Source organism: Symphalangus syndactylus, chromosome 5 (genome assembly GCF_028878055.3).
Source record: "Symphalangus syndactylus isolate Jambi chromosome 5, NHGRI_mSymSyn1-v2.1_pri, whole genome shotgun sequence".
NCBI lineage: Eukaryota > Metazoa > Chordata > Mammalia > Primates > Hylobatidae > Symphalangus > Symphalangus syndactylus.
In genome coordinates this window covers 116627969-116638869 of record NC_072427.2, presented here as the reverse complement: position 1 = coordinate 116638869, position 10901 = coordinate 116627969, and the positions used below count along the sequence as shown (strand labels likewise).

Here is a 10901-nt window from a genome sequence, read left to right as displayed (position 1 = left end):
TGATACTCAATAATACCTGATTTTTCAGCCCATAGGGGGAAGGCAAGATACCAGTTAACAGCACCAGTAAACTTATACTTAGTTCAGCAGATTTCAAATTCTTATTTTTTCTTCTACATAGTGTATTATACATACTGTTGGCACTTAACAAAGAACATGCACTTAACTCTTTATGATTGTAAGCCCCTCGAAGGTGGGTACAAGATCTTATTCATCTTACCTAGCTATTTTTTGCGGTGACCACTACTGGTTGCCTCCCAAACAGCAAGTCCCTAATATCTTCCCTAGGTGATGGAACTCATTTAAGATGAATGACCACATGCTCCAGGAAATGGGCCCCCCTCCTACCTATAAAGCATTAATTAAGGATCTAAGCTAATTGGCCTTAGGATGAGCCTTTGTTTAATACAATGAGACTAACAGTGTGTGTATGGAGTGCTTAATGGAAGATTCTGAGATTTTTTTCTCTCTAATAAAAGGCTGAGAACTGCTCTTACTATCCGGCTTAGGATGTTATGAGGGTATAACATCTGAGCTGTGGCAGCCATCTTGTGACCATGAGGTAATAGACACAGCAAAGCAAAGCTGAAGATGATGGAACAGAAACACAAACAGGATCTGGTGCCTGTAAACAATGAACCATTGAATGAACCCTTGAACCCCCTATCTCCAATATTATTAAGCTAAAAGTAAGTGTCCTTATGGTTTAAGCCAGTGTTGGGTTTTCAGTTACTTGCAACCAAAATCACCTCAGGTGTTACACAGTATTTTCACCCCCAGAATTTCTTACTGGTTGACTCTATGCACTGGTTCTTATGTTTGCCTGCTCTGACATTTTACCCTTCCATGTCATTGAGCACTGAGAATCCTAACATTCTAATTTTATAGTATTATCTAGGTAGTTCATTACTTTCATTTTCTCTTGAGTGACTGCCTTTCTTAGGATTAGTTTCATTTTCTTCAAGTACTTTTGAATTTTGATTTGCAGGCTCAGCTTGCATGGGAGCCTTCCTGCTCTTTACCTCTCCCTTCCTAATCTCCACTCCTTTCCTTTTGTAATAGCTTCTACCACCTGTTCAAACTGAGGGCTCCAGATCTACGGTGATAGTGGAACTATCACAGATCTACAAAGATGTATGTAAACAGAGGAGTAGGCTGTTTGAGAAGGTCTGTCTACAATATATATAGTCCCAGGCACTGGTTGTTGTTGCTTCTCAGTTTCAAGAGTGAGGAAACTCCATTCAAGACCCTGGTTTCGTTACTTTGCAGGAGCTGACATTTCTGGCTACTTTGGCCTGCTTCCAGACCTATAGCCCAGGTTCTGGCTTACAACTTCATTACACTTATCAGTTTGTTATTTCTGGTACCTGGAAATGTCTATCCTGCTTTTGAACACAGCTATGCTTAAAATTTTCTCATTTTCTATTCAGAGCTCCAGAAATATACTTACCTACGTACTCCATTTAAAAATAAACACTATGTGAAAGACAAAAAGATGGCTTTTTGGACAACATAAAGTTCTATGCCATGCACCATTCATTGGTAATAATCCTAAGTGAACAGCAGAGTTTTGATGAATGAAGTAAGATCTGTGTATTCTTCTGGATTAATAGCACACAGCAGATCAGCAGCACTGTTCTGCCTTCTGCTCATTTTTTATTCACTCCCTAAAGTTAATGACATCAAAGGAAGAATAACATTGGGTCTCTTTACAAAATGTGTTGCCTATATAAAATATGTCCCATAAAACACCTTCAGATCCAGTCAGTTTAATATAAAATGTTTTTAATTGTTTTTGAAAACATTTAAAAAACAATTTTTGAGCACTTTAATAAAAAAAGAGAACTGAAATGCTACCGCAATATTCAACTACTGTAGTTTCAGCAGGTACAACAGACAACAAAACACTGGGGAAATCTGACTTTTTGCACTAAATGAAACATGAAACAGGGCTTGTTTTTGTCATTTATCGTGTAGTAAAGCACATTATAGTACAAGACTATTATATGAACCTCAGAAGCACTGCACAAAAAAACACTTTCCTTCTTTTCAGTTCAAAAGTCAGTGCTTATTGCAATTATATGCAAAATTATTTACTTCATGAAGTCTTCTGATAAACAGTATGCAAAATGTTTTAAACATCAAAACAATAAAAATAATCTGGAACAGAACATATTCAACAATAACTAAGCAGAATTAGTAAACATAAAGTAAATAACCTGTGAATAACTATGCTTGCCTGATTAACACTGAACCAGTTTCAATACAGCGAAGAAAAAAAAGAGTGGTTACAGGAATCCTAGTACTGTACAAGATAAGTCAGTAACACTCATGCACATTTTGTGATCATGTATTAACATGGTGAAGCAAACTAAACTTAATTCTTCCTGCTGTAATATTCTCATGTAAGAGAATAATAGAAATATCTCATTGAGATCAATGCACATTGCTACATAAGACAATTTTATCTGTCACTTTGATGACATTTTGTCTTTTCATAATGAAACACATTTAAAAAGTTTAATCTGTGGACTGTATTGGTTGCATTTATCCTAAGAGATGTGCCTACCACAGGTTCAACAAATTTAGTGCAATATATGAACCCCAGAAAGTTTGCTGGACGAATTCAACCAAATTTAAAGAGTTTGCTGCAATACTGTACAAGGGGTTAAAAATCCTCCAGTCTTAATATTTTTATCAAAAAAGATTTCCATTATTTTTATATTAGTAGGAAAGTAATAATGTAAACAAAGGATTAGAATGGCCTCAAAATCTCCTTTTCAGAGTATCTCATAAAGAAAGGCTCCCATCATTTGTTAGGAGAAATCACACAGTTTCCTTTGGGTATTGCATACTTTGGTGTGCAGTAGTGCTGTGTCTCAATGTACAGTGAAGAAATAACTAGCATCAAGAAAAAAATACCTAACAAATCACGAAATCAAGATAACAGCAAACACACACAAATGCCAATAACTAAGACATATCAATATATAAACCTCTGCGCCAACTCTAGCACCATTTATTTATCAAAATACGTTAATACCCTACCTTGCAAATTTATTGAACAACAAAACCTTATTAAACCCTTCAGCACATTCGCTAAATATTCATTGATTGTAGTCTTCTGATTGGCTTACTAAGGTAAAGGAAAGCTTAGCTAGGTTCAAGGTAGCATAGCAAATGGTTTTACGTTAGCTTTAAAAACAATGGCAATTTAAAAATCTCTTTGAAAGTGATCTTGAAACTCACTTAAATGGAGCTTTCAACCAGCGAGTAGGTTTGTGTCAACATGCAACTCATAAATAATTATTCACAAAACAAAATGGGAGCCATAGAGAGAAACATTTTAAAACAAATCCTGAGTTCTTCTTTTGCAATTGTGGTTATCACAATAAATAAATTGAGCAAGTAATAAAATGCTCTTCTTCTTCAAGTACTATTGATATCCCCTTTGTTTCATCAGAGATATAAAGATTTGTGGCTTCAGACCTTAGGTGGTGAAATGTTTTTTGCTGTTTTTTATGTTATCCTCCTTCCTGTTTCTCAAAGGGATCCTATGATCAAACTACATTACTATATTCAGGAGGAGTGAGGGAGTCAGTCAGTCACTCACTCAATTGAAGAGGAAAAAAACTGATTATTGTGGAATATTTTAATGAAAAATTTCAAAGTAAATCTCAATTAGAATCTCAATATGTACATGCAGCCATTGTGATGAAACTAAGAGAATGCTTTTGTTTTCCTTCTCATTCCCCTAACTTAACAAATAATAAAACATAAAGCATTTTTCTAACATGCTTGTATTTGTTATATTAAATTACAAATGCCTGGAGTTACATTTACTTGTTTTGTGTGTGCGTGCCTGCGCATCTGTGTGTGCTAGCTCCATATTAAAATCGACATTTAAATATTAATGCAAGGTCACAAATATAAATGGCTACTTGTTTTTTTCTCTTAAAAATTTTAGTGCAGCTTTGCTTTCCTTAAAGTAATATTTAATTTTCCATTATTTTCTATTTAAGCCCTTCATCATGGGTGTAAATGGTACTGAAGCCCCAGAAAGTCCTACAGAGATTTTTCATCCTACAGTAGCTCTATGCTTCAAGCCTAAATATTTATAATAACCTGAATATTATCCCTGTTTCAAGGAAGACTTTCTTGTCTACAGTTCACCTTAGCTATGATTTTATATCTAAAAGATAATGCCAACAACAAAATAGCCTATACCTAAAATTGATGGTTTATTCTGAGTTCTGTGCAGATCATCTGATGAAATGAAACTAACTTATACAAAATAAAGATCGACTGCTCTTGTAATAGCTGGATAGTCAATCAATGTGAATAAATGGGGCACATTATAAAATTTAAAACCTAATACTTGTTCTTCTACAGCCTACTGTCTTTAGACACTTGTTAAGAACTGAGGCGAGTCTAACCATTTCCTACTGAAGAAACCACTTCTGCAGCAAACGCTTTTAAAATGTCACAATTAATAGTATTTCTGCTGCGGGAGGCACTTCCATTAAGACAAATACAATACATATGTCTTTAGATACAGTGTGCTACATATTATAAAACACAATTTAACCCAACATTTCAACAGTAGGATGGTCCTTGCTTTCTATCCATTCAAAACCTGATGAAGTCATAGAATTCATGGATTCACTGCAAATTTGTTGAAATAATGGGTCATTCTTTAATTCTTCCAGTGTAGCTTCATCATCTTGTCCCTGCTGACGACCTGGATCAAACAGTAGATTTGGGTCTAAAGTGTTCAAATCATTGATGCTGCCTGAGAGCTCGGAAGACAACCTGATATCGCTAGAGAAATCTGATGCAGTATTAGTGAGCTCAGATGCTACTTGACCTACCAGCTGCTGGCTGGTTTGCAAGCTGTCTCCACTCAACAGGTCTTTAACAGTGTTATTGAAATCTAATTGTTGCTCTCCAATTTCTGATTGTGCTTGATTATCTCCAGGAGAAAAATTGATCTGATCGGTGCTATTACTTTTGGTGAGGTAAGATGGTGTTTGGAATTCATAAACAGAAGTGCTGGAATCGATCATATTTTGTGGGTTGGCACTAGGAAAAACAGTGGAAGGTTCCAAAATCTGAGTGAGATTCATCCGGGCTGTATAATTAGAGGGCAGGTTGTTCATTCCCAAACCTCTCACTGCATCATCATTGTCGGAATCAAGTTTACTCAACAGAACATTGGTTATTTTTTTACTGTTTGCTTGCTTCTGAAGAGCGTTTGGGAAGGCTGTCTGCATCATGACTGTCAATGGAACTGATTGGCTTCTTTGAGCTATGTTGTTGGCACATGCGTCTGTGTGAACATTTGTGAAAACATGAACTTCTGGGGTAACTGGACTTCCAAAGGGGGTCACATTAGATCGTGGGATATTAGATACTGGATAAAGGGTGCTTCCACTAAGATTACGTTGGCGATGAACAGCAGGGCTCACACTCCGGCATCTGAAGTTGCTGCTGGCAGATGAAGTAGTTCCTTTATTATCAAGAGGGGCAGGGACTGCAAAACCCTCCTGTTTGTTGGTGTTATTTACAGTGGCACCTTGATGCTGCACAGGAGAGACAGGAGTCAAACGACCAAAATAAGTGTCATGATGTCTGGATTGAGACTGATAAGACTGTCCGGGCACAGCAAAAGCATGAGGTTTCCTGAAACGGTCTTCCACTAGTTCCTGATAGCTTGGGAGAATACCATGGCCAGAAACTGATGAATTACCAACCCCACTATACCCATTATTCATCCATTCAAGCTTGGTTTTGTCAGGATGTGTGGCCATGGGTCTTTGCATCGGTTTCACAGGACTACTTGAGACAATGCTGGCGTCATGATATGCCATACTGGAGCTTATTGGAGTGAATGCAAATGGATTCCTGCATTCAACAGGGCTGGGGGGGACACTACTGCTGCAGTTAGAATGTGGAGTACCAATGGGTGTATGTCGGCTACTTCCTAAAGCACTATCCACAGGTGTAGTCTGGGCTAGCCTGGAGCAAGGGCTCTCCCGTGATAGACTCTGAGATCCAGCAATCATTTCAGATGTTGGGGTTGGGGTTGGGGTTGGGGTAGGAGTGGGTGTGGGTGTGGGTGTGGGTGTGTGGATTGGAGTGCCATTGCTGTGGATTGGATGATAGAAGTGGGTGCTGGAGGTGTGAGATGACATTGGAGCTCCTGGAGTTACTGACTGACTCTGAAGGGTCATTCCCAAACAGTTCCCGTAAGAATGAGAATTGTTCATTGACATTTGCTGCTCCATAAGCACCAGCTCTTCCACAATACTATCTTGTGTAAGTTCATCATCAAAAGGAAAGTAGCTTTCATTTGTCTGGGAAACAGAAGGCTCAAACTCCTTCAGTTCAGATTGCAGAGGTAACTGATCTGAAGAATGTGCTTGTATTTGATTTAAAGAAGATTCCTGCATCTGGCTATGTAGCTGCTGGCTATATGTGTCCTGTGGCATTCCTTCTAATTCCCAAACAGATTTCTCTAAGTCATTGATATCAGAGTGCTCAGGAATTGTCATAACACTGATATCTTGCTGTTGTTCACAGCTGGCAGATATAAACTCAGAATCCTTAGTGATTTGTTGCCATCCATTTGGATTAAAGCCGCCAACTGACTTCGAATCACTGTCCAAGAGAAAGACACTTCCTTCAAGTTTTACTTTTATATCTGGAGATGATGATGGGGTTGTTTGCTGTTCCAAAGCTGAATCACTGCTAACAAGGGCAGAGGAATTCAAGGGCTGATTTGCTCCTATGTGTGAACTGACATTTACTGATACCTTGCTAGGAATCTGAGCACCTGCTGTTGAACCTTCTGTTTTCCCTGAATGTGGAACCTTTTGGTCCTTCTTAACACTGCCTTGTTTCTGCCCTTCTATGGTAGCTGCTGAAGGCTGTTCCACAATTGGTTTCTTTACAGGAGGCACCTGGGTCTCTTGCAATGTAGAAGACAGTCGTTTTCTTGGGCTTTTAGTGCATAATTTAGGGTCTTTATTGATTAAGTCACCATTAGGTGGTGAGCTGGTGCTGGTGAAAGTTAAGTTCTGAGAAGCAACTGGTAGAGTGATAGTGCTTTGATTATTGCCTGTTGATGTGCCTGGCAGCATTTCATTACAGCGACTTTTACATTTGGTCCTCTGGTCACAGACCTTAGTTGCTTTTATTTCAATGACACCTTCATTTGAAGGTTTCTGCAGTGCTCCGTCTGTACTACTTTTCTGCCCCAAAAGGGCACTAGGTGTCTGGGGAGCTTTAGCCTCATCAGAGTTCTCTTGGCACTGTACAGGATGCTCATCTGATGATGTTTCGGGTTCCACTTTGACTTCCACAGCAGATGTTGCCCCCGCACTGCTGGTCCTGGACCCAGGAGACTGAAGTGACACGACAGAACCATTCTTGATCTGTGGAACACTCCTTGATTCTTCTGTTGTCCCTGTAGCACTGCTGACTGAGGCAGAATGTTTAAGAGGGGTGTTACTGTTGCTGGGTGTGAGGGATATTGTTGTCATTTTCACCACATTTAGAGAACTCATGTGTGAAGCGGGTACAACGGCAGTTTTGATGGGACTACTAGTAAAGAGGACAGTAGTTGGAGAGCGAATGGTGAGTGCACTGGTGTTGGCTGGTTTGGGTAAGATCTGAGGGTAACGGTGCCGAGCAGAACGATCCCCACCAGGACTGGCTGGAACGTTCTGGGGAGTCTTTGGTGCCTGTTTCACAGACTGCATGTGCTGAGTGACCACCTGTACGTTGAGGGGAAGAACTTTGCCGTCAGAAGAACTCATTGGACTCGGAGAAGTTACCAATTGCCTAGTCCGCTGGACCTGTTAAAAGATAGCAAAAAATCAGATTTAACAGGTCTAGGCTGTAAATAGTAATTCATGTATCTATATATACTTTTAAGTCATTCATTAAATGTTAACGTTAAAAAGAAAAAAGTTCCTGTGTCAGAAGAGAGTTCTTCTAAACCAGGTTCTACACAATCAGACACATAAATGTAACAAATGCAACCATAATGCATTATAATTAAATACGTAAGAACATTAAGTCACTTTTCAGTTAAGAAGACTAAAAGCTTCACACCTGTGATGAATATTTGCTGAAACAATGATTTAAGGGGGTTACAGGAAGAAGACATAAAATCTTGAAGAAACATACAACTGTAAAGGTTACCTACCAGAATCTATGCTAAGATGGCTCACTCATAGGGGAAACTGTCTTTTTTTTTTGAGACGGAGCCTCGCTCTGTCACCCAGGCTGGAGTGCAGTGGCGCAATCTCGGCTCACTGCAAGCTCCGCCTCCCGGGTTCACGCCATTCTCCTGCCTCAGCCTCTCCGAGTAGCTGGGACTACAGGCGCCCGCCACCACGCCCGGCTAATTTTTTGTATTTTTAGTAGAGACGGGGTTTCACCGTGGTCTCGATCTCCTGACCTCGTGATCCGCCCACCTCGGCCTCCCAAAGTGCTGGGATTACAAGCGTGAGCCACCGCGCCCGGCCAGGGGAAATTGTCTTATAAATGTGTCTACCTTAAATGTCTGTAACTAAACCACTGCAAATAAGATACAACTACTGTCTACTCCAGTTTGCCTTGTAATGAATAGTGTGGTTACCATGTATTTAACATTTTAATAACATGATGATGAAAATAGGAACAAGAAAAACGGTAAAATATCTCCTAAATATTATTATCAATAATAACATAAAGTACCAACTTACTCTCATTTTAAAAGTCCCTTCATCATAACCTCAGTTGTGTGAGATAGGAAAGGAGGAGACTGTTTCCTTATCTACAAATAGAGGTTAATAAACTAGCTAAAGAACTTGGCCAAGGTTCTAGTCCTATATCTGATAAGCCACGGATAGGCCTACATTTAAGTAATCATTACACATTAGAATTTTGCTCCATCTGAATGTAAAAAAGAAAAGCGTTTAAATTTTAAAAAAAGACTGCAATTAAATTATCTTGGCTTGGCTGGTTGGGGTGGCTCATGCTTATAATCTCAGTACTTTGGGAGGCCAAGGTGGGTGGATCACTTGAGGTCACAAGTTCAAGACCAGCCTGGCCAACTAAAAATACAAAATACAAAAATACAAAAATTAGCTGGGTGTGGTGGTAAGTACCTGTAATCCCAGTTACTCGGGAGGCTGAGGCAGAATAATTGCTTGAACCCGGGAGGTGGAGGTTGCAGTGAGCTGAGATCGCGGCACTGCCCTCCAGCCTGGGAGACAGACCAAGACTCTGTCTCAAAAAAAAAAAAAAAAAAGGCCGGGCGCGGTGGCTCAAGCCTGTAATCCCAGCACTTTGGGAGGCCGAGGCGGGCGGATCACGAGGTCAGGAGATCGAGACCATCCTGGCTAACACGGTGAAACCCCGTCTCTACTAAAAATACAAAAAATTAGCCGGGTGTGTTGGCGGGCGCCTGTAGTCCCAGCTACTCGGGAGGCTGAGGCAGGAGAATGGTGTGAACCCGGGAGCCGGAGCTTGCAGTGAGCCGAGATCGCGCCACTGCACTCCAGCCTGGGCAACAGAGCGAGACTCCGTCTCAAAAAAAAAAAAAAAAATATCTTGGCTCAGCCAGGGATGAAACAACTCTAAAAACGAGAAAATTACTCACTCTTACATAAAGCTCTGAGTGGTTATGTGCATACTTTGTATGTCTTGGATCTTTATATTTTCAATAATGTTTCATAGCTTACTTTGTAATCAACAACATACATCCTGAATAAAAGACTGAAGGGGAATCTTCCTGTGGTCACAAAACCAGTTTGTGGCTACCCTTGTACCTGCCTTCTTTTCATCTGCCACTTTTAAGTAAACAATTGATTTCCCACCATCCCAATAAGGCCAAATACTATTTAATTATATTACCGGAATGGGACTAGGGACAGCTGTCACAACGATACCAATAGGTTGAGGAGAAAGGATGGAAGGATTTCCATTAGGAAGGTTAGTTACTCCATTGCTTGTAGCACTTTCTGATTTTTTTGCTGCAGATTCTCCTGGCAAAGGGGATTGTAGTTTCTGTTCTTGCTGCTTCTTCTGGATTTTCCGTTGCAACTGCTGTTTAGCATCAATTGGAGATGGCAAAGTCTTCACCTGAGGCTGAAAGGAATTACTTTCAGCTGTAGGTATAAAAGCAGAAGGCTGGGTAATTCCTTTAATTCCTGAAAATAAACAGAAAGGAAAGCTACAATAAATACTCTCCTTTGTAGAAGGGAGGTTCCTTTGAATTTCTTTGAGAATGTAGCCATCTACTGGACAAAGCAACCAAAATGGCAAATTTTAACTCACAATTTCTTAATGAAGCATTAGACTTCGAATTTATAAACAATTGTCAATATAGCTTTGTCATCTTACAATATGGTTCAACTCAGGTGACAGTTTCAGTTAACAACAGGATTTTAAAAACAGTAGCTATATCATAAATGTGCAGAACCTAAGATAAATGCCAACACAGCATTTTTACATTTTCTCAAAGGTCAGTAAATTTCCCTCCCCCCATTTCTAATCAGAAATAAATACATGTATTTTCATGATTTTAATATTTAGCTCATGAGAGGCATTCAATAATTCAATAAATATTTGCTGAAGCCACTCCTCATAATGGAAAAAATTTGTATGGAGAAAACAATTTTTAATCCTACCAGCAATTCATGGAAATAGGCACTATTACTTTATTGCTACTATACAATGATTCCAGTATGACCTAGAAGAAATTCAGAAGCAGAATTTCTTAACAAGACTAAGGTTAAGATATTCCAAAAAAGTGTCACTGAGAAAACCTTTAAAACAGTGAGATAAACGCTGAAAAAAATTGACAAAATAAGCAAAATATAAATTTTAGGAAAAACGGATTATAAAAT

The 10901-nt window shown here is 39.3% G+C and overlaps 1 protein-coding gene across 8 annotated transcripts in view; it reads right to left on the bottom strand.

Annotated features, from left to right (window-relative positions):
• Window positions 1-1764: 1764 nt before the first annotated feature.
• Window positions 1765-10901, bottom strand: part of RFX7 (regulatory factor X7) — a 161614-nt gene continuing 152477 nt past the window's right edge. For all 8 annotated transcript variants that reach the window (XM_063639387.1, XM_063639388.1, XM_063639389.1 and 5 more), the window contains 2 exons: window positions 9907-10202; window positions 1765-7859 (listed from right to left, as the gene is read on the bottom strand). In XM_063639387.1, the coding sequence (XP_063495457.1) occupies window positions 4584-7859; window positions 9907-10202 (3572 nt within the window). In that variant the 3' untranslated portion in view covers window positions 1765-4583. The remainder of the gene's footprint in view (window positions 7860-9906; window positions 10203-10901) is intronic.